The sequence below is a fragment of the Cydia pomonella genome, chromosome 16, assembly GCF_033807575.1.
Source record: "Cydia pomonella isolate Wapato2018A chromosome 16, ilCydPomo1, whole genome shotgun sequence".
NCBI classification, from domain to species: domain Eukaryota; kingdom Metazoa; phylum Arthropoda; class Insecta; order Lepidoptera; family Tortricidae; genus Cydia; species Cydia pomonella.
Genome location: NC_084718.1, coordinates 6,014,118 through 6,039,034, shown reverse-complemented (window position 1 = coordinate 6,039,034; position 24,917 = coordinate 6,014,118). Strand labels below are relative to the sequence as shown.

The 24,917-nt window shown below is 37.8% G+C and overlaps 2 protein-coding genes across 8 annotated transcripts in view; one reads left to right on the top strand and one right to left on the bottom strand.

Annotated features, from left to right (window-relative positions):
- Positions 1–5,091, top strand: part of LOC133526264 (ATPase family AAA domain-containing protein 2-like) — a 35,080-nt gene extending 29,989 nt beyond the window's left edge. For all 6 annotated transcript variants that reach the window (XM_061862814.1, XM_061862813.1, XM_061862810.1 and 3 more), the window contains 4 exons: positions 380–522; positions 611–795; positions 3,890–3,969; positions 4,386–5,091. In XM_061862814.1, coding sequence (XP_061718798.1) covers positions 380–522; positions 611–795; positions 3,890–3,969; positions 4,386–4,600 — 623 coding nt within the window. In that variant the 3' untranslated portion in view covers positions 4,601–5,091. The remainder of the gene's footprint in view (positions 1–379; positions 523–610; positions 796–3,889; positions 3,970–4,385) is intronic.
- A 5,826-nt stretch (positions 5,092–10,917) lies between these two features.
- LOC133526719 (protein jim lovell) overlaps positions 10,918–24,917 on the bottom strand; it is a 38,280-nt gene continuing 24,280 nt past the window's right edge. Inside the window, exons 2-4 of one of the 2 annotated variants that reach the window (XM_061863439.1) lie at positions 23,299–23,349; positions 15,663–15,788; positions 10,918–14,213 (exon numbers count right to left, since the gene is read on the bottom strand). In XM_061863439.1, coding sequence (XP_061719423.1) covers positions 13,555–14,213; positions 15,663–15,788; positions 23,299–23,349 — 836 coding nt within the window. In that variant the 3' untranslated portion in view covers positions 10,918–13,554. The remainder of the gene's footprint in view (positions 14,214–15,662; positions 15,789–23,298; positions 23,350–24,917) is intronic. The other variant, XM_061863440.1, reaches the window with a different exon arrangement.

Sequence of the window (24,917 nt, the reverse complement as noted above, 5' to 3'; positions counted from 1 at the left end):
CGTAAAGTATGTTAAGTATGTACGAGTACGTACGAGTCAAGTCCGGATTCGCCCTGAAGATCGCGAAGTTGGAATCTCGCCACAATGCGAATTTCATTTTTTTTTGTGGTAAGCGTTCCGACTGAGCGTCTAGCTTCACGAAGGAGGAGTTTTGGCCGAAGGGTCTCAAGTTTCGGCGGTTCCGCGGCCGGCTCCCTGACACAGCCGGGTTGCGAAATGCATCGCAGCCGTAGTGTGTTTTAGTTTTTAAGATATATTTTTAATATGTATGCTAGTTTTAAGGTATTTATCTATGGACCCATAGTTGCCTGAAAAAAAAAAATTTTCTTTAATTAATTCATTCATAATGTGGTGTTAATAGAACCTTGACAATTTCCAGATGTTTCTGCGAATCTCGACGGCACTGCTGAGGGTAAATCTCCGCACACGCCCGGCGCGGAGCGGGATAGTGTCAAGCGTAAGCGACGCCGCATGAACGCGTGGTCGAAGGGACTCGTAGTGAAACGACCGAGAACGCAGAAGGTAAAATATTATTTATTTAGTTCCTGTTATAACCACCACGTGATGACCTAAGACCTAAGTGAATTTTAAACAACTTATTAATTTCCAGACCTTCAAAGAATCGGTAATGATAACTGACGAGGAGTCGAAAGAGAACAAGCCGATCACGTCGACGCCGATGACGAACGGCGCGTCGACGTCCGGCTCGGACGACGACGCGCCGCTGCGGCGGCCGCGCGACGACTCCGTGTTCAACCTCTCCGCGCGGGGCGTGCACAACCACGTGCTGGAGAGGTGAGCGTCCTCTACTCGTACCCTGGAACCTTAGAGCTTGTCCAGACGAAGCGCAGATACTCACGTCGACGCCAAATACGAACGGCGCGTCGACGTCCGTGTCGGAAGACGACTCCGTATTCAATCTCTACGCACTGGGCATCTAAAACCACGTGCTAGAAAGGTGAGCGTCCACTACTCATACCCTGGAACCTTAGAGCTAGTCCAGACAAACCGTAGACACGTCGACGCCGATGACGAACGGCGTGTCGACGTCCGGGTCGGAAGACGACTCCGTGTTCAATCTCTTCGCGCAGGGCGTCTAAAACCACGTGCTAGAATGGTGAACGTCCACTACTTATACCCTGGAACTTTAGAGCTAGTCCAGACAAACCGTAGACACTCACGTCGATGCCGATGACGAACGCCGCGTCGACGTTCGTCGTGCGCCGACGAACAACTCCGTGTTTAATCTGTCCGCTCATGGCCAACCAAGCACAACCACGTGCTAGAGAGGTGAGCGTCCGCTATGATGGACGTGGCAACAAACATGAGACGTACACCACAAATCCTGAAAAAAAAGCGTTTAACATCAGTGTTTAAACACTCGCAACGTTTTACCATAAACCAGAGCCGTGCATAAGTTTGACGTTTCATTATTTTATGTCTGTTTCAAAAGAAATGGCGCTATACTGTCCATGACTATACTCTGTATCTTTAGGTATTTAAATAAAAGTAAATAAACAATTTACAACAATCAAATACAAAACCGCCTGGATCTGTGACTGAGCCACCTGACTTTAATCTACATTATTTCATAATGTTATGTTTTCATCTACCCTTAACTGACTTATGGACCCATTTGAGGGTAGATTTTGTTTACTTTTATTTAAATACCTAAAGATACAGTTTTTTTTTAAAGAGAAAAGAAAAAAACGTAGTTTTATTTTGTTAATAATGTTGAAACCAATTGCACTGTCTTTGATTAAACACGTCGCAACAAAAGACGAATAGGAAATTAACGTGCAAAAACTAAACTAACTTTACAAAATAAAATAAAAAAAAGAAATTTACAGGTGTCAGTGAAATATCAAAAATACTTGTCATTTTCTCTTAAATGTCTCATGATTGGTGCTGCTGGACTATACTCATAGCCTAGAACCTTACTTTTAGAGGAATTCCCTCTCCGGAACTCCGTCTGTGAAACGAACTCCTCCCTATGGAAGTTTATCAAGGGACTGTAGTAAGGAATTCTTTAAAAAGGAGTGGGCAATACGTATGTGTTGTAATTTTATCAAACTGTCAATTTGGATTCAGGCCAGGCAGGAGCACGGAAGACGCCGTCAGTGCTTTGACTGAACACGTTATTACCCAATTAGATACTAAAAAGAAATGCCTGGGCGTTTTCCTTGATCTTGCCAAGGCATTTGATACTGTCTCGATCCCAGAGCTTATCGACAAGCTGGATTGCATTGGCATAAGGGGAAAGGCTCACATGATATTCAGTGACTTCCTGGTCAATCGTACACAGCAAGTTAAAATAGGTAACACTGTTAGTAAAGATTCCCCTGTTGTTTATGGAGTGCCCCAGGGCAGTATATTGGGACCCAGCTTGTTTCTAATTTACATAAATGACTTGTGTCAATTATCTCTTACAAAAGGAAAAATTTTCACTTATGCTGATGATACATCCATAATTTTCCATGGAGATACATGGGAGGAAGTGTACAGTAATGCTGAGATTGGACTCCATAAAATAAATACTTGGTTACAGAGAAATCTACTTACCTTGAACTTAAATAAGACCACATATTTACAATTTTCTTTAAATAAATCATTTATGTATAATAGGGAGCTTAAGGTTCACAAATGCAGTTTTCAGTCAGGAACTGATTGTACTTGTACTGTTATTGCTAAATCTGACTGTATTAAGTATCTGGGCGTTCTGCTTGATGACAGAATGAGTTGGCAGCCACACCTAGACCTAACCTCAACACGGATAAGAAAATTAGTATATATTTTTAAGAAACTAAGAAATGTATCTGACCTAGTTTTATTGAAAAAAGTATATGTTGCTCTGGTTCAGCCAGTGATTGGTTATTGCAATGTTGTATGGGGTGGCGCTTGTAAAACCCACATGTTAAAATTAGAAAGAGCCCAGAGATCCCTGTTGAAGGTCATGACATGTAGATCATATAGATATCCAACGAGTCTATTATATAAACAATGTCAATTGCTCTCTGTTAGACAACTATTTATACTTCAGTTAGTGCTAAAGCAGCATAAGCTTACCCCTTATGATCAAAATAAAATTACAAGCAAACGAACTTTGACTAATGTTTGTGCACCATATAAATGTAGACTAGCTACGGCCAGACGGCAACAAAGATTTATGGGCATCTTTTTATATAATAAGATTAATAAAACCCTAAACATTTATCCCCTAAATAAACATGAGTGTAAGGAAAAACTTAAGTCCTGGTTGCTGTCATTAGACTATGTACAAACTGAAAGCATCTTACCCTGATTTACTCACACACACACACACACACACACACACACACACACACACACATCTACACAAAAAATATATATGTAAAATAAATTGCATTGTATTCTTATTAGAATGGCATTTGTTTTATAATATTAAAACAAGCCTTAATTATCTACTTTAAGTCTAAAATGAAAATGGTTAATGTCTTAATAGTTACTATTATGTTTGGGAGAGGACACTGACTTCTGTAACACAGGTTTTTACCTAGCTCAGAAGTCAGGGACTTCAACACTAAAATGTACTTACCTTAATGCCAATAAAAATTTTATTTTTATTATTATTTATTAAAAAATTGCAAGCGTAAATTAGTTATGGCAACCATTGATTTCCAGGCGTGTTGTTACATTATTTGCCAACCACATTTGATTATTGGACTATAAATCTAGAAGTCTACAGGGAACAAGTAAATCACGTCGACGTGTTGAAATAAGATTGAGTTAAATGTTTCGGTTAGGTTAATTTTGTATCAAGATGAATACAAATCTGGATTTGTTTAGGCGTGATCTGACTACTGCACGACATCCTATATCAACTGTTATTTTAAAAATAAAATTTTTTCAGTCCGGCAAAGTCAACGGATAAAGTGACGGCAAAATCATCACCAAAGAAAAGAAATTCCGGGCACGAGACATCTAGTAGAGGTAAGCACTTTCACAAAAATTTGTCTGTGAACTTCCTGAAGTTGCAGCCTCCTTGGTTGCCTTACCTCTTTTTTTTGCATTTTTAACCGACTTAAAAAAAAGAGGAGGTTATCAATTCAACCGTATTTTTTGTATGTCTGTTAGATACCTCAGAACCCGGTCATTTCTGAACCGATTATATTGTATCTATCGGAAGGTAGCAAACGGAACTTCTCGATGGAAAAACACGAACAAATCTAGTTTAGGTTCATTAGAAAGGTCTCCGGAGCCAATCGAGAAGGTTGAGAATGAGTATAGTCAACTATAAAAATGTATCGTAAAACAATTATTTGGAAGGCACTTGCCACTGACCATTGAACATCGAGCAAAGGTGAACATGACTTTTGTACAAAATTAAGGGTTAACATTTATTTCAGACGCGGACAAAGTAGTGATAAACAAGACTGAATTAGATAACCTCCTATATAAGAACGCGAAGGCGCTGCGCCTGATCGGGCTGTCCGCGCTGCTGGACCTGCACGCGCAGCTGGCGGGCGCCGTGCGGCGCCACGCGGCGCGCGCGGACCGCTCCAAGCTGCCGCACGAGCTGCTCCACGTCGTGGCGCGCTACCTGCAGCTGTCCAGGAAGTGAGCGGCCCGCCGCTCCTGTTGCTGGTTGTGTGAGTGACTTTGTTTATTGGGTGATCGATTTGAAATTTCCTGAATTACGAGCCAGCGGGGCGTGTACTGGGCCGTTTGCATTAGTTTAGCACGGTTTCCGCGCCGCACGCCCCGTCCACGCGTTCGCCGGGTTTGCACATTGTCCCATTAAGGGCGTCAGTGGTGAGCGTTGAGCGGAGCGTGCAACGGGGCGGGCAGCGTCAAAGTGCAGAGTACACCCGGACCGCTCTCATACATTTCATTTCTTTAAAATGGACGCCGCACGCCGCGTTTGAGAGTTCAATCGGTTTACACGCTAACGATTTCAACGATTCAAGTGTGATATGGTTCGTATACTTAGCGAAGTTAACAAAATTGAAGTGGTTCAAAATGCGTGTGTTATATCACGTGGTAAATGATAGGTAATTGTCAGTGTATTTATGGCAAGTGGTTTTTGAAAAGAACTCTTTGTTTTGTCTTTAACGTGAATGTCAATCCAATCAAAGTGAAATTTGTTAACACATTCATAAATTTAGGCGGTTAATTTCAATGTAAGCGGTGGTCACAATACATACAAAAGAACACTTATAACCAAAATGAACCTTTTACCGTTGCGATAAGGTTCACATTATTAATTGTGTTGTGTATTGATCGTAGTATTAAACTACCAAAAATTAATCTTTGTATGTAACAGTTGCATGACATTGCAACTCACTACTTTCACTGCCATTTGAATTTAATATTTGTAAGACGAAAGATACCATGCTCTTAAATCACTTGTAAATATTACTAAATATCTCTTATGTAAAAGACACTTATCACCTGGTTTATCACCCAGTTTATCAACTTTTGTTTAACGGCTTTTAACATAATAATCGCAACAGGACTGAGCGCCATCTTTTTAGAAAAACGAACTTTAAATCTATGTACGTAAGAGTTTATATCGAATGTCATTGAGGTTGTAATTTATTGGATTCTTAAGATTGTCGGAGAATATAAAAAATGTTTGCTGTAAGCGTTTGTCAAGTCTCATTCACGTATTATGTCACGACATTCCGTGAATATGATGCCTGTACGAATGTTATTATGCTAGAGTAGGTCCATATGTTGTCCCTTTCATACTGTATAATTAGAAAAGGACAGCCTGTGATAAACTTAGCATATTCATATTTCTAATCGAATTGACTGTAAAATAGACGTTAAAGGGGCATGCCATAGGCTGTTAGGTACAAATGCATTTTATTTCGTATATCACCTACATTTTTTCAACGTTTGAGGTGGATGATTATTTTATTTTTCGCATACAATGGATGTTGTCATACACAGTGGAGGACAAAAAAACTCCTATACCTGCAAAATTGCAAATCATCACAAAATTCGCGTTTGTAGGGGACAACCGCAGACAATTACGTGGAAGGCCCCAAAATAAACTACATATTGCGTCAATTCGATCAGACTCGTGCAGTATATGATATCTTAAATTATAAACACTGCCTAAAGCACTATTTAAGTATATTTGTAAGTGTTATTTACGACTTTTAAGACACCGACTAACCATTCCTAATTAGCCAAATTGTATGTATACACGGTGGAATATTAACGAATATTACACATTATTTATACGTTAAAATGATAAGCTCACAATTTTGTTTTTATTTTCTAATAATATAATTAAAAAAAAAATGGAAAGCTAAAAGGATATTGGCGAGTGAAAGTGATTTAAATAAATTGTACTTTATTTTACCACATGACCACTCTTTTTATATTATTTTACTTAGTTTTGTATAATTCAAACTGCATCTCATTCAAATAAAATAAAAAAATTATAAATTGTGAGCTAATTATTTTAAGTCTTGAAGTGTAAATGTTAAAAAAAAAGCATAAATTCATCACAGTAAATGTAGATAAAGCAGTATAATGATTTTATTCTAATTACATGAAAAATACAGATACCTCTGATTTAATATTTTCATTGAACACCTACGACCCAATGAACGTAAACGACATTTTTTTTTCTAAACCCCTACAAAATAATTGTTAAGTATTGATATATAAAGTCCGTCTAAGCTAACTTTCCACCGACTTTAAAAAACGTCACATTTCCATAAAAGTAACCTTTTCAGGGGTTAGATTGGTCTGACTCTAATAGTAATAATCTAGTTTAATTTCGAGCGATTCGTTTTGCTGAACTAAAGTTTTACACACTTTTTTTGGTTTAAATATTGCTGCTTTAGCTACATTATACTTTGATTTAGGATAGGTTGCGTCCAAGTAGTAGCCCCGTGGTCTGTGATATGTAGTGGAGTTGTAAGGTAAAGTAATCCGATATTTACTGTAAATTTGTCCACGCATCGCTAACCGCTTATTTATTGTCATTCGTTTGTGTGCCCTTTCCAAATGTTACCCAGTATGTAAGGCTAGGTGTAGGTTTCATTGGTCACAATGAACACATCACAGTATCATAGAGATAGCGACGGCGAAAGTGGTCGAATATATCGGTACACATCCTTTTTTGTAAGCTTTTATTTAACTTGCCCTGTTAGTATGTATGGGACAAATCTTGCAAGTTAAATTTGGCCTACTTCCTGGTTTCCGATGAAGTTGAAAATTTGCATACATATGTAAGTCGGGTGACAATGCAATATTATGGTACCATCAAGCTGATCTGATGATGGAGACAGGAGATAGCCATAGGAACTCTGTGATAAAACAACGCAACCTACTTGTGTTTGTAGTTGCCTGTGAAAAAAAAAGTACAGTCAGCGATAAAATCTTGTACCAAAAATGTTTTTTTTTTGCCAAAAACTTATTCCATAGCAGCAAAAATGATATATTTGGCCACTTTGGTCGTTTTTATCTGATACTTATTGTACTGTAAAATATATGTACTTTTTTATCTTTATCTACGTTACCGAATTTCAAAGTAATAACTGAAAAAAACACCTGCAAAAAAAAAAAAAAATACATGAGTTTTCAGACTTGCCATATCCATTATTAAATTTATTTATTTTATATATATATATTTGACCGCGATTTGCTAGCATTTTTTAAATTGCACAATTGTGTAAAGAATGTAATTTATATAAATTAAGTTTCGCATCCTGTGATTGTTACAGTTTTGTTTGCGGTTTGATGTCCGTCTGTTTCCAGTATCTGTATGTGCGTCGAAATCATATCGAACAATTTGGCTTTTTAGGCAAATTAAACAGTAACTGATTGTGTTTTAATTTAACGACCAAATAAGTGGAGTAAGAGAATTAATTAAAGTTTAAGTTTGGAATGTTTTTAATTATTTAGACTAACAAAATTTGTTTTACGATTAACCATTAAATCTGATAGTTTAAGTGATTTTATTATTTCTGGACATGTACACGCTGTATAGATCGTGTCATTCACGAAGACGCGAGCCTTGACTCGTATTGTCATGTCATTAAAGGTTAGATTTGACAAACCTGCGCGTCATCGTGGATGACACGAACTATAAGCTGCTAAGCATAATCACAATTTTTATACGTTTTATTTAAAGATTCTCTGAAGCAATCTAATTATATTACTGTTATTGTACAGCTGAGTCGGTTTCGGAGATTCAATTTTGCCCGTTTAATACTTCTTTTTTATTTTTGGTATGGGCGTCGTTTAAAAAAAATTGTGTCTGATATCTTTGGAATTTAATTGGAACATATCCTAGCGAAATCATGACGCATTAATACTTATCGCTAGTATAAAATTTGAGCTTAGTACAATAACACGATTTGGAAAATGTAGGCTTATTCCATGGATGATTTTCCATTGAAAGCAATTTCATTTCAAATTGTTAGTTAATTTTCTATAGTGACTGCTTTCTTCTTTCTAGTATTAGGCCTCAGTGGTCCGTGAAATGAATGAAATAGCGTTTAAATAAACTTTGAATTGTTTCGAATAGAGTATGAATGTGTAGTATGATAATTTGATTATTTAAATTAATTTTATTTATTGACTTTCTGTCCATACATATTTTTATTATTGCAAGTTTAAGAAATTGTACTCCAAAATACGCAATACTAAAGAAATTGTATAAGTGGCTTCATATTCTCTTATACACAAGATACAGGATACAGCTTACGTGTATGAAGACCGCTCTTCACCTTAATTTGTTTTTATTTTTTTGGAATTATATTAAACTAAATTATATATGGTACTTAATCTACTGATTATTATTTTTATAAGCTTGTTTATGATTTGGCACAACAGTATTTTATACTTCTACCTTGTTTGTAACCAACGTATTTTTTGTTATTAGTCTGCATTTACATTTTGAAATAACACAAAAAGAATCCTAGTTAACGGCTAGGGAAAGCTCCCGTGGCTGATATTGTATGGAGAGTCCTGGTAATTCTCGGTTCCTGGATTGATTTTTTATAGAAAACCAACGACAAACTGCTCACCATAGTTTTTCTTTAGCGCGCAGTCCGGTATTTTGAAAATTGCTGCTATCTTAAACACATTAAAGCGCTAAGTGCCCCAAATTTGGACACTAGTTAGCTTCTCTCATCTGCCGATAGATGTAGCCTCTGCAGCGCCATTTACGTTTAGCTTCAAAAATAGCAGAAAGAAATACTGTTGTGTCAATCAATATAAGTTATCTCTCGATTATCTATAACACTGTGTGATATTGAAGGAATAAACGCAACAATATGTAGCGAAATACAAAAAATAGTTACCTCATTCCGGTTAGGAATAAAATACATTATAATAGAATACGAATACAGGAACTGGCCATAGATTATCTGTTAAATTTTTTGTCGTCTCATATGGAGCTGTCAATATAGAGAAGTGTTTTTTTTTTACTTAACTGACAGTTTTCGTGTTTCTGATTGAGTTTATAGGGAGCACCCCTTCAAGCCCCTTATTCATCGGCGCGGAGCATTGTCAAGTTTCAATTTATAATTTTAAGCCACTAGATGCACCCCACTTTGCGAAATAGAGCCAGCGTGAAGTGTAGGGGGCAGCACCTGCTTAGCGTAATTGTTTTCGCTTTTGATTCAGGTCACGAGATGGCAGTCACTAATACGCCCGGTCTCTATATGGTTAAAAATGGTTTAAGTTTGTAATGGCATATTAATTATAGAGGGTGCGGGTTGGAGGGTCTGCCATCTTGTGACCTGAATCAATTCATGCTTCTAAGCAGGTGCTGCCCACTACACTTCACCATCTGTCTAGTGACTTAAATCTAAAAATGGAAACTTGACATTATGCTTCGCGCCAATGAATAGGGGGCTTCTGTGCTGCCATCTACTGTTCATGCACCCTCCCTATCGTTCAATTAGGTATTGTAAAATGACAGTCTCATATGAAAGTATGGCGTCGCTTTGTTTCGATCCTTCCTACATTTGGGCGCCATATTTACTGCATCCATTTTGTTTTGAAGCTTGCATTTGCTCAAGTGCGGGTGCATTGTTGGCACTCTGTATCCACCGCTAGTGTTAATTTTGTATCTAAAAATTATATTAATAATACTGAGAATAAAAGGGTACGATTTCATGTGATATAGAAGTTTGTTGTTTTATTTGTCTTATCATAATGTTGCATATTGGGCTTGTATTGTGGAAACTTTATGAAGACCCTATGGCATACCTATTATTTTTCATTATAATGGCTAAAACTAGACGTAGTTTAGCAAAGAAGACCCATTCTCAGAACGGCTTGGAATTAGTGACTTATTATTTGACAGAAAGATAAAACTATTTCTAAAATTCAACTAATAAATTGTACTTTAACCTTTTCGTCGCCATTGACTTCATATAAAGTCAATACATTACGTGCCCCACACGCCACGACTTCATATCAAGTCGTGGTTTTGGTTAGGTTTGTACACGTGCAATTTATGACGTGGCGATGACACTTTATTACTTCATTGGCGTGGCGGCGAAAAGGTTAACCCTTTGAACGCCAAGAGCCACTAAAATGGTCGTGTGCTTACCACGCCAACGACCACTAAAGGGGTAATGGCAGACGCTATCAAAGCAATTTTACTGTTGACAGATAAGGTTTAAAATTGATTTTCACTAGTTGAGATGTGGGCGTGTATTCCACATTATGATGCAAGAGAGAAACCGTCCAAAAGGTTAAGGACTATTATAAAGCCGATCATGATCACTGCATCAACCTTTACCAGCATATAGGATATGGACCATACTTATGTATTTGCATGACCACATTATGATCAAGATAATCTTAACGTGGGCACTTCATATCTATAATAAGTATATAGCGTAGTCCACATTTTGATTCTTAAGAGGGTCTCTGTCGTCTTGAAAATAAACAACGAAGCGGGATTTAATATTTTTATTTTTTACAATTTATTTACGTCGGTGATCGTAAACGAATTTTACTACAACGCTCCATCATTTCAATTTAAATTACACGATAGAATGATACTAGAACATAAATATTTTTTCGTATTATTTAAGATCAAATAGATAATCTTTTTTACACCCTAATGTAACGATATCATTTAATTTAATTTGTCATTATATTAAGCAAAAATACAACAAATTAAATTACTCAAGTAATAATTAATTATAATCTTTATCGGAGAGAACAATTATCTAAACGCTAAATCATTGCAATTACAATTTATAAATACTCGTAACAAAAATGAAGGAACTAAATATTTGAATCTACTAAATTAACACAATCACATGTTTATCAACTAAACATAAGTATTTACGTCATTATATATTAATTCTTTACGTCCTTACATTTGGCTCCTGGGTGAATACTCCTGTACATCGTTTACAATCGATACTGTGCCTTAAAATGTACAATTTTTATCAAGTGATAGAACATGGAGGTTAACATAGTTAGAAGGAACTCGTAACCAAATTGTAACTCAGGACTCCGGGACAACGAAATCCAGTTAGCGCGGAGCGGAGCTCGGCACTCGTCAAAACAATTACTCAACCACAGTACGTATCATTAACAAATAACAAAACTTAATTAAAACGCCTCAATTAAAAACTTTAACAAAATCACTCTTAATACTGCTGAATTTGTACGAATTAGGTAAATAATGTCCGACAACACAATATACATCCACAAGTCGTAACACAAATTAAATAAAGTATCTCGACAAATGTTTTTACAGATTTTCAAGAATATATTCGTCATACAAACATTTGGTGAGGAAATTAATTATAAAATCTTTACATCCGTGAAGCTGTATTAAAATTGTGCTGTGAAAATTTTAAAATTATTGATGGTGTTGAATTCGATTATTTGGCACAATAATTTAACTTTTCACACGATCCCGAGACTTTGCTACACATTAATCCATGACAGCGACTTATTTCATTAACCTTACTTTACATTTACAAATTATTACATGTGATCAAGCGCTCGGAGACAAAATCGGTAACATTCGTTAGCTAAAAAGGAAATTTAAAGCAATAGAATTCTGATCTGTAAAACTATAGTACATATTCAAATATATAATGTAATTCGTTTATAATTATATAAAATCCCTGTAACGATAATATTGTTATATGACGTGACACTAGAAGTGTACCTACGGTATGCCTGAGAGAGCTGCAGAGTACCTGTGATTATGTGATTTACAGTCGTTATATAAAATAGAGTCGTAAATAGTGTTCAGTCTTGTCGGTAGAGGGCGCCCGGGCCCGGGCTCCCTCGCTGCTTCAACGGAGAACTATTCCAATATCTACACAACGCAATATACATGTGGGGTGCTCGAACAACCATTCTCAACGGAACAATAATTAGGTACAGAAATAAACCGTATATACACAAGTCTATCTAATCACGTGGTAAATCTATTTACGAAATCATCGGTATACAATTATCTAAAGCCAGGTAGGACCGAGTCTTGTTTAATTCTAACTTCATTATTACATATTCACTAAAATCTTGAGAAGCTCCTTTTGATTTGAACATTGAGTGCAGATACCTTTATTTGTCTAACCTGGCGCGCGCGGTTCCACTGCACTGCACCGGGGCCTTACAACACAAAACGTATGTCTACGTGACAATTCGGAGATCCGTGTCGTTCAATAAAGGGCCCGTACACCGTCCGTGGCGGCGAGGCGGCGCCCCAGTGCGCGGAACCCGGCCGGCGCGAACCGATCACTGTAGTCACTTCACTAATACTACAACAATTACAAATACACTACTATTTACCATTTTAGACACCGAATGTCTCCTCATTAGTAGCTAATTTAAATTTATATCCCATTAATTTATCAATTAATATTTACATTTAAAATTGTTTATCATCGAATATAACTATTATTACGAAATATTTTACAAACTTTGGTGAATTGCAGAAGAACTCGCACAAACATAATATCTACAGGACACGTCTAGGGCAAGAATGGAACGGTTCTTTAAAATAATAATAATATAGGTAACGTATAGAATTCACCGTAAGTAACAGTGCGAAAACGCAGAAGCAAACGACGCAAATGGAATGAGAACGGAATGTAACAAACAGAGGTCCGCGGCCGCGGTCACTAACGATAACAATCACAACACCTTTCATACTTATTGCACTCCTTCGGAATAATAAATTATCGCCTATCACTTATACGCGATCTCATATACATTTACAATATTAACACATCTTTAAATATAAATTTAACTAATTTAAATGTGGACGTCGCTCGCCGCGAGCTCCGGAATGTATCCAGAATACTAGAAGACCTCGCCGCGGCGCTCGAGACAGAAATCGTTAGTGCCAACGAATAAGAACAGACTATTTTAAAAGCTAAATAAAATGTTTAATGTCTATAAGTAGTTCGGATTAATAGCTGCAACAAAACAGATCACAACTTTTAAAACAGTCGTGTTTCAGAAACGGCAGTAAGTTTCAGTCTCGCGCGGGGAAGCGAGATCGGAACACGTCAGACGTAAAATTAAGGTACGGTGCTACGGTGAACTAAAGAGACGTGCCTAGTCCTGCCCGTTGTGGTGTAGGAGTGCGCGGTTGTCTGGCGGGTGCGGTGCGTGCGGCGCGTGCGGCGCGCGGTACGACTCGCCCTCTTCGTTTTCAGAGTTCTCTTTGGAGCGGTCGCTCTTGCAGTCCTCTTCTTTAGCTACGGCGGCGAGCGAGTCTAAAGCCATGGGCATCGACTGGTATAGCTCGCGCGCCTTGTCTCCCGGTGGCAGCAGATGTAGCATGTTTAGCGGCATCGGGAACCCCGGAGGAAACTCTGGATAAAACCCTTGCGTGAACGGATTGAACATGGGACTTGAAGCGATATCAGGTTCTGAGCTAGCCGGCCGCTGTCCACCGCCCCCTCCTCCATGCTCGTCTTTGTCGTGATGTTTTCCAGGTGGATGGTTGTTGTTGTTGTTGCCGGAGTGCATCCCGAGCGCGTCAAGTGGCCCTCCGATGCAATCCTTACGTAATTGTTCAAGCTTTAGACTCTTCCCGTATTTCCCGCGAACATACATCAGTAATGAATTATACGGAATACCGAAGATCCTCGACGCTTGACTGGTCGTCATCTTCTTATTCCACACGTGTTGCAAAGCCTCTGTCAGTTCCGCGTTGGTCCACGATCGAGGTGGCCCGCCGCGCGGCGCGCTGTGCTGGCCTTTCGGTCGCCCTGAAAGAACAAATAGTTTTATCGACACGAATAACAAAACGTTCCGGTAATTAGGGGTAATTTGTGAACGGTGCAGCGGGGGCACGACACATGACGTGCGCGGTGCAGGCTACTATCTAATAACCGTATTTTGGCGGAGCAATAACTCCGCGACACACGGCCAATGAGCGGGTTGCCACACGGCGGGTTGTCATTAATTTGTCGCCGCACGCGACTATTACAACCAAGTCGGTTTTGTCAAAAAGAAAAGCGGACATGCATATGCGCGATGTCGCCCGCGTAACTTTATGCTTTTATAATTCCCGCGGAGCACGTTAACTCGATTCCGATCAGATAATCGAGTCGGATTACAAACGGAATGATAAATTTATTATGGAAATTAGTTTTTCTTTTAATAGAGGTTCGAGGTCACGCGATGGTAAATTAAAGGTTAGAGCCATAGCACACGGGAACTGCAGCGTGTTTCGAAAAGTCGCTGAAAATTTATCTACAGCACTCTTTTGGATGACCGTGGTAGATGTCGTAGTGCTAACAAAGCAGTCAGAGCGACTGCGACAATAGAAAATGGTAGCCGTCGGACATTCTTCGAGCATTTCAGAAAGGTACTTCACTACTCACATGAATTTCCTGTAGTCTTCCCTGCCGGTTCTCATATTTAACATAATATAATATAGTAACTTCAATTTTTCTTACGAATTCAGAAAGTTACGTTTGATATACTGGAAGAATTAACAAATGGTCGGGTTTCGTAGATCTGTTCGTCAAAATATACCAATAGCAGTTCAACCCATTGTAATAGCGAAAGATGACGAGATGCTGCCTTTCGATATCTAAATCAAAACGGGCGTCTCACATCGCTACAAAAAGCCCGTGTGCAATGCCTCTTAGTTCTGCGTTGTCGCATGCATGTAACGATAAAATGGGCGGCGATCGATCGCTATTGTGGGACGTGCGAGACGAGAGCATTCATACGGTGGCCGCTGATACGCTATCAGATCGTCTTAATAAACAGCCGGGAGACAATGCCCGTTTAGCGGCCGTGTGCGGCGAACTTTGTGCATTATGCTTGCATGCATTGTTTGCTGCAGGCGGCCGTGCGCTGAGTAATCTCGAGATATTGACGTAGATGGAGATTTGTTTAATGTTTCGTGATTTTATGTTTTTCCTAGACTAATATTTTATTAATTAAGTTATTCGAACCATTTCAGGTATAGCGTTGTTAATATCTTAATCAATTTGCCTATATTTTGTACCTATAGTCCTATCCTATACATTATATTTTTAATAAGTCTAATTTTGTGATAAAGCCCGGATTTATATATTGTTCCTACGTTACATTACATGCTTGCTGTGATGTCATGCCTCCTCATTTATGAATTATGAAAGTAACCTTTTGTTAGCTGGTTTCAAAGTTGTTAACGTCAAAGTTGTACAGAATTGCAGACTTACATTTCTTTTTGACGTTGGTAAAGAGTTGTGCGTCAAGCGGCGGCGCGCGGTGCTCCACGTCCATCAGGGGGTACATCTTGTCCATGCCGGGGGGGAAGAGGCCCAGCGGAGAGTCGATGCCGAACACTGGAACAACAAGGGCACGCGGTTAATTATAGGTACATACTCGTAGGAAGCTATCGTGAGTCATATAATAATTACTAGTTTTACGATTTTATTGCGACATTTCGGAGAACCTAGTTGTCAAAAATAGCCAATTTGTGTTTAAAAATCGTCAATGTTTAAATAGGTCTCAAATGTCACAATGCTTGGAAATGGAGACTAGAATTTACGAAATATGGCGAGCGTAGTTCATGAACTTGAAGTAAGTTCGTAATAAAATCAATACGCATGGGTTTAGGATTATAAACTGAAATACACTAAAGAGAAAGTGACCAAGTCCGCCGGTGGCCGAGGCGGGAATTTAACCCGCGTCTTCATTTTACGCGGCTAACGTCCTGACCACTAGACCACCCGGCCACGGCAGGTGCAAGCAGTGTGTGCTTGCACCTCATATACGAATCCTTTACGGGATTACAGTATATAACGAGTGAGGGTGCTGCCGTCTATCCAACTATAAAATAGAAATATGTTATAAAATAATTTGATTTTGTTGTTGTTGTTTATGATATCTTTTAAGTTTGCCAGACCTGAAAAAAATTGTTGTGAAAGGTTTAGGTTCATAAAATCTCTGTCAAAGTGCACAGGGTAATTTTGCTCCGATTTCAAAGTTTCAGGGGAGAAGGTTCTTAGTTCGTTGCTTTTTTTCATAAAATATTTTTAACCGCGCATTTCTGGGGGAGGTCATAAGGAGCAAAAAAAATTATTTTCAGTTTCAGCAAAGAATTGTGTTTTCTGCACGCGACACATTATTTCTTTTTATATCTCGGTGAAAAAAAAAAAACATTGCAACGAATAAGTATTCTAAATTTTATTTAGTTTTATTTTGCGAGTTTCCTGTAAAACTTTAATGTCTGTCAGTAGGTATGTCTAAACCAAGTCACATAGTGGCAGCGACGCAGCCAAAGACGTTTTTCACTGAGTTATTACAGAAACAAACTTTCACAAGAATTGTCATTTTCTCTAGAACGAGACCGAATTCAGAAAACTTTGTATGACATTTTAGTCTCTAAATGGGGTCAAGAATACACCTTTAAAATCTGTCAGGTTACTCGAGCCCCCGGTGTATATTACTCATTTATAAAGTGTCATTTATCAAAGTTCGTTTATTTACGTCACGTCTAGGTTAAAAAAAAGACGTGAAATATGATGCAAGGGATGGAGCAACCCTGTAAGCAAGAATATGCCTGTGTTGGGTAACACCGCTCTACCCTATGACGTAACGTAATGTAGGTCTATCTGTGTAAACTAAGTACCTAACATAATCTAGCGTTTTGATTGGTAACTTACACATATACCAGGCAAGAATAAGCTTATCAAGATACCTACTTGGTGTATTTATCAACGGGGCTACGATATATATCAAATATCATTCACCATGTCTTCAGCATTTGATTTGGCATTCTATTAACAAAATAAAGAAGATAATTTAATGATTTATTATAATTAATTACCACGCTTTACAATGACATAAACAGTCAACATTTGTCTTGAGACAGGTTATGATCCCAATTATTGTGTAATATCTTATTCATAAAACTTAGCAACCTACTAAACCTTTGCGAAATTGTCTCTTTCTAACAAACAGAAATGTAAAAATGACTGATAGGGACAAACAATTAATAACGATTTGTTACATTGGACAAACGTTTATGAATATCGCCATTGCAGAGTATATTGAATAACATATAGCTAAGCTTATTAACTTGTTAAATAAGCTTAGTTTTAAATAAAGATGGCGGACAGCGATTGCAGGTGCCACCAGCAGGTGCAGGTGCAGGTTTACGATAAAAACATAAAAAAAAAAAGTTTGTAACTAGTTTCTCTTACATTTACATCGTTCAAATCTTAACAAGAAAGGCAAGAACCAAGAACCCAGGACGGTGATCTAATATCATCAATATTGTATAATTCCATAATTTAATTATGATTACTTATGGGTTTACTACCATAGATATGATAAATAAATGGAAACCGCGGCCGTACGTAATTAGAGCGCTGTAGTTATCTGAGCACAAGTAGTGAAAGGTGTTGCGTGAGTAGCTCCGCTACTCGCCGGCAGATGGCGTTGACAGTCGCGTTCGCTTTTTAAACGCAGTCCGCAAAGAAAATATGCATACGAATATCAATAGTAATTTAATTATGTGGAAATACAGTTGAGAAACAAATGTTTCGAACCGGCATATATTGAGCGTGCGTTTTACTCGCAATTAATTAAATTCTGAATCATCAAAGCTGTCATGTCATCATTTTCACAAGCGGTGTTTGTCCATGAATGAATAATAATAATTAACTTGAATTATACATTTTAGACCGCAGTCAACAATTTAACGTATGGCAACATTTGTGTAAAGATTCGTACGCTTTGATAGATTGATTAATTAGCATGAAATAAATGTGATACGATTATTAAGTCCGACGTCTGTTTTTCTATAAATGCCATTTTAATTTAATGACATTATATCTAATACAATTAATTAGACTAAAATGAGTAATCAAATGTCTGACTTAACCCGTTTCTGGCGACAGATTAATTTCAGACATATTAGCACAGACTAATTACAAAAATATGCACGAAAATAACTCATTTAGAGGATATTGTTACGAAATTGCACTGATTTTAATTAGTAGTAAATTGCAGTACGCATATAGTCAGTCGGATATAATAAGAAAAAAGTATGAGGGTGTAAAATTTCAAATCGAGCTTCAATACTTTCGATCATACAACGTCATTAGACGATATATAGTTTGTCCAAAGTTAATACTAGTTAGTTATGTACCAGCCAAAATGTATCTAAAATCTTTCACTAGTAACTGATATAAGATAAAAGCTCCAAAAGGAAGGTAAATGAATTCATGAGCTTTTATAAAGCTGCATATATAATACCGGTGGGTATATTAGAGACTGCGCGGCGCGGGCTTCCGAGCGAATTGAAATTACTCCTTGTTTCTTTTGCTTGAAGATCCATCGAGAATATACTTATGGGAATTGCAATTTCTATTCATGTATAAACTAGTTCTATGTCTATAATTGAATGTGGCTGTGTCTGACACAAAGTATCTATAGTGAATTACATGACAAGTATTTGGTTAGCAAAGCGCAATTAAATGTTAGGTCAGTATGTATAATAAGTCAGTCAATAACAATCAATAATAAAATCAATAGTATCAATTTATAAGTCAGTTTCCTTTTTATAATTGGATTAGTGAATAAAAAATCACGAATTCTCAATCGGTAGGATATAACAATATTTCTGCAGTTCCTCAACCGATAAACGGGGCGACAGCTGATTTTCACATCCCTTAGCGCCACTTGCACCATCCCGATGGTTATCCGGTTAAACCGTTAACCCAGTGTCAAATTGTACTGGTAGCCATGGTCATTCCAGGTTTAACCGGTTAACCACGGGTTACAGGGATGGTGCAAATGGACCTTACCGATTTACGAGTTAGGCCTGAGAAGAACTAAAATCTATTACTGACTCGCGAAAATATAATAAATACGGAACCCTAAAAAGCCCGCTTAAAATCTTTTTTCAAATAAGACAGATCGATCCAGAGAAACTGGTGCCGTATGTCTATGAAAATATTGACAGCTCAGGACAAATCCCGCGCCAGATCTTTCGAATTGCCACCTTTACTGAGGAAACAAAGGACCTAGATTACAATATGGCTATGAACAATTATCAGACCAGACGAAACTAGGTTTCAAAATGAGACTAGTATACTTACTTTTTATTTCAGAACTGTGTGTAGGGGCTATAGCGATATTTTTCGATTGAACTAATAAATTTACTTACACTCCCGAATCTCGGGATATGCATGTGCGATTAACGAGAAAAAGCTCTTATAACTTAATATTAGTTATTAAGTACCCAGTTAGTATTAATAATTATAACCATTAATTAGTTCTCAATTGAAAACCTAAAACTAAATAACATCTATTACCAAAACGCCTGTAAGCAGACAACACAATTCTGCGAAAAGACATTACTCGAACAGCTAGATAGTCTGCAGATGTAAATAAGCCGAGGTGTCCTGCCCAGCGCGCTGAATCGATATCGCCGGCGAGGTTTATTACCATCGCTTTGTGAGTAACAGGTATGTCTGCGTTCATTCGACTAACGCGGATATCTGTGCGGGATATATCTACGCTTCGATTCGAAAGGGGTTTATTAAAAACGTAACGAGCGTAGGTGGTGATGGTAGGTGGTACGACATAATTGCAATATTGTCATCGGTATATCGAAGGGACCGATGAATTATGGTCACTATTCGATTGTTGCTATATTGTACTAGTATGTGATCTCCTTTCGTCATTACGCCTGGTTCGTCGTCATAAGCGATGTCGTTTTAAGACTGATAGATATTATCATAGGTATATCTTGCAAGAGTGTCAAGGATAATAAATATTGTTGAATTCAAAATTTTGAGTCACATTATTTCGAAACAGATCATACCTACGTTACATGTATAGCAAAATATGGGCATTTTGGTATCCATCAGAACACGTTGTAATTTAACGCGTAATACACTAACAATATCTTTATTTATTTAATAATACATGCTAGTAAAAATGGTGGACTTAATGCCTTAAGGCATTCTCTATCAGTCAACCAGTGGGCTAGATCAGAAAGACTAAGGATCTTTAAAACTAAATAAAATTATAACCAAGACATTTAATTGAATGATTACAATAGGTATAGCTTTCTATTAGTATATTTACTTATACTAATAGACATACATGTATAAGTACAAAAAATACAAAATTCTTTATTTCTTTCAAATACACATGGCGATGCTTTAGGGTATGGAGCCGCCCGCTAAGCAATGGGGTTTTGTATCTAGTGTGAATTATTAAGAGGACGATGGATTTATTATTTCGCGATATAACTGTAAAATTGTATCTATGTCCTTGCCTATTTTCTAAAGTATGCCATACGACTAAATAAATAAATAAAATTAGTGAACTAGGTACATAAATTGCTGCACCGTTTCCAGGATCCATGTATCTAACATACCTGGCATGCAAATAAAGATCTATATCTATCTAGTTATAATATCATCATCAAGTCAGTTATCAATGTAACATGTAAACTTTAGTAGCTATTACCATTTCATAAAACTTAGGTAAATCTCAAGGTTTAGTAAAGTTTTAAAACATGCCAGAAATATCGCGCAGTTAAGTTTTATTTTCAAGACAACTACCTTTTAAATGACACTTGCGTGTTTCATAAACGATTTGGATTTCATATTGCTCGATAAATAGTCGTTGGATTGATCAAAATTATTATGCTCATTATTTATTACCTTTGTATTCATAAAACGTGTATTAAATTGCCATTTGATACGTAAGTATTTTAGTTTAAATAGACTCGCTCTCTTACAAATGTATAGATCGTGCCATTCACGAAGACGCGTGCGTTGACACGTATTTGTCATGTCTTTAAAGGTTAGATTTGACAAATCTGCGCGTCATCGTGGATAACACGAACTATAAATGTTAAATGGCCGACAGGGTAATAATCTTAAATTGATTTCAACTTGTAAATACATACCTACATACATACCTGTATAAAAATATCAAAAAGCATTAGTGTGCTCGGCCCTAAAAGTGTGAATTTCCTTCGTTTTGAATAATGAATATTTATTTCCAAAAAAACACATTACAGAATGTGTTAATACGCTTCACCTGTATCGCGGGGATTCGCGGTTTTAGTATACATGGATGGATTGAAAAACCAATTGGACCCGGTAGGTGGCATTGTATATCGTCAAATATGATTTGCTGAATCCGATTTAGATGTTTTTTTTGGTTAGATGAAATTTTGGGAGTGGGAGGGAAAGTAATATCTATCATTTACATGCCTTTACTCGTATCTTATCGAGTCTTTTGAGAGTTTTTTTTATACTATACTATCTATCTGGCCAGATATCTAAATATACTTACACAATTTTAATCCTTAATTAATAATACCTATACCTATTTACAAATCGTTTAGCACCGACACGTTATATGTTTCGTCGAGATTATCATCGAGGTTGGCCTCGCCAACACGAGTACTAGCCCAATACTAAATGGTGGTTCTTGTCCAGTCCAGTCCCTATCCCGTCGTAAAGCAAATTTCTGTTTCTGTGTAATTAATACCTAATAATAAGAAAATTAATAACAATCCGGGTAATTTACTTAGTTTTTGAAGGCGGTGCCAAACCAACAAAAACATTTGCTGCCAAACTGAAAAAAATAAACAAATTAATATTTGAGGATAATCTTACACAAATCGACTTGCCCCAACTAAGCAAAGAAATACGAGTACTTAGGTAGTAGTGCAAGAACTAAAGTAATGAGTATACTATGTCTTTTTTATGCAAGTAAGTGCAGCGTTCTTCGTTGTCTAAAATGTTGGTTTGGCACAGACCTCAAAAACTAAGTAATGACCCGGATGGTTATTAATTTTATAACTACCTATTTAATTATTTTTTCGCAGAAATTTTCTTTACGACGGGATAGGAACTGGACAAGGATAGGGTATATTAAAATTATCATGTGCTTTTCAGTTGGTTAGTTTTTGTGCAATATTTATTTAAATTCATAAATACTGTAAGCAATGTAGCACTCACATCAATACGGAGAACCGGACGTCGATCAAAACCGCAATGTGCGAAAATGTCTACATTAACATTACTGAATGGAGCCGTCTGGTTTATTCCTTTCCTCATACATCTCGCAGCCACATTTGACTCACAAGAATAGCAAAGTTACGAGCGAGCCTAGAAATGGGAAACTAGAGCCATCATCACTCGGCCATCAAACGGATCCCGTTCAATCTTATGGAGCTGGACTATTACTTGCTTAATTGTAATTCTCACTAGAAGCATTGGAAAGCCTAGAAATTTTACGATACGTGGTTACATACGTTCAAACGACAACTCTAAAAAGACTTAAGAACTGTTTTGTGAAAGGGTTATAAGCCTTTTCGAGCCTAGGTTTTGGGCGTCTAGGTTTATAGAGGCAGGAATACCAAACAGTTAATTTGTGTCACTGGTTACAGTACTCGTTAGCTCGAGCAATTTGCATAATTACCGACAATCAATAAGCCTACATTCATATTGGATGGAAATTGCTTAAAAATAACTGTGGAGATCTGTATCGGGTTAGGGAGATGTAATTTTAGCTGTGTTTTCACACGATTCTGGCCAAAGAAAAGAGTACTTCAGATTACTATCAGTAACTTTCAACGTAGGTTCGTGTGTATTTTTGATATGAAGACAAGGTAAACTAAACGATTATGATGGGCTCTTAATGCGACTGAGATTGCAACTATGGGTAGGTCGGTTTGTTATCGTGATAAGGCAGTGCACTATGGGTTGTTGGGTTCTACGGGCAAGTAAGGTATTTTTGTGTTTCTGCGTGTTTTAGTTTTTCGACAGGTAAGTATTACAAAGGTTTTATTATATATAATTAGTCTAAACTTACTGTAAAGCTGTTCTGCAAGCTCCGACCGTCGCCAGGGTGCCAACGGTTGGTCTGAACAGAAATATTCACTTTCTTACTCATGTCTCTTTTACGTATTTCACTTAGTTTCGCAATAAAAGTCGTACACGGCTTCCGAATTGAGATAAAAGAAAATTCTGTTCTAAAGTGTCAAACGTTTCCAAGTTACAACACGGTTATGTAATGCAAATAAAAGAACTGCGACATGAAGATATCAAGCGCGGTGACCAATCGATTTCATTATATCACACGATTTCCAGAACGAACCTTGTGGTCAATTAGCCGCTCGGCGCTTTCTACTCCCCTCCAACAAACTGTTCGACCATAAACAATTATTGTCGAAACACTAACCAAACTGCAATACGGTTAAATTCGACACGACATTTTTTCCGCAAATTATTTAAGTATTTTTCGCAAGTGTCACCTTCATACTCGTAAAAGCCTCAGTTTTTATGCACACTAGATGTCTACTCAAACATTAAAGTCGTTTTAAAGCGCCAGCTGTTCGCCCCAGTGAAACCGGCGTAAACAAATTCGCACTTGGAAGTTATCAGACAACAAAGTTAGCGATCGATCGTGCCCCATATGCACCACGCGTAGAAATCGAAAGCGGCAACTTGGTCCGCAACCCTTGCGTACAACTTGTCAGAGCACCCCGGTCATTGAGGAAAGAGGGAGCTCCGTCTCGCTTACGCGTCACGCACATATGTTGTTGTGTCTCGCTCGACACATGCGTAAAGGGTCGTGTCGGGTTAGGCACGTGTCACGTACGGGCCCATTCACTACCGGCGCACACACGGGGGCGCGTCTGTGTGGGAGTCGCCGAGTGTTGTCTATGGTCAGGCTCGTGCTCGCCGTTTATTTTGCAACGAGATTTACAACTATAACTGTAAATTAACTTTATCGAGCGGACCCGAATCTAGGTCGTATGGAATCAGCATTAATTATCGCTTTAATCTAAGACCGATGTCGGCTGTACGTACAATAGATCACATGATAGATAGCGGCCGACAAGGACACGGGAACGATATCTAGACGCCATAACTGCTACCTCTCGCCAACTAGGTTAATCCATTGTTTCAGTCGAGGCACACGCACGCCGATGTGGGGAACGATTAAGTGGAAAGAAGTCTAGGCCGATGATGCTGCGACTATCCTTGCATTGTTCGAGACATCGCGTGTCCAATATAAGTCCTCATTACATAAATAATATAGGGTGTAACGAATACTGATAACCAGGGTTTCAATATTTATAAGGCTAACTTTGATTGCAGCTATTGAGCCTTGTCCTAACTGAAGCGACTAACGCGACAATAATGAATACAGTACCGTCTCTGCCGATACATTGGCCTATATATTATGTTCGCGTAGTTAGTTCTATTTGCAAAATGTAATTGTCTAATGGGAAGCATACAGGCCAATGACAATAAAGACCGTGCGTTACTCGTACTTATTTAAACTTAGCCATTCTGGATCAGCATCCATGGCGCGAGGATCACTTTTGAACTTAATTTTTGCAAGGGAAACAGGAATTTTTTCTCCACTTGTGTGTGTGAAGTAGAAATGGAAATAAGGAAGCATTCGGCGCGGCGGTCAGCTAG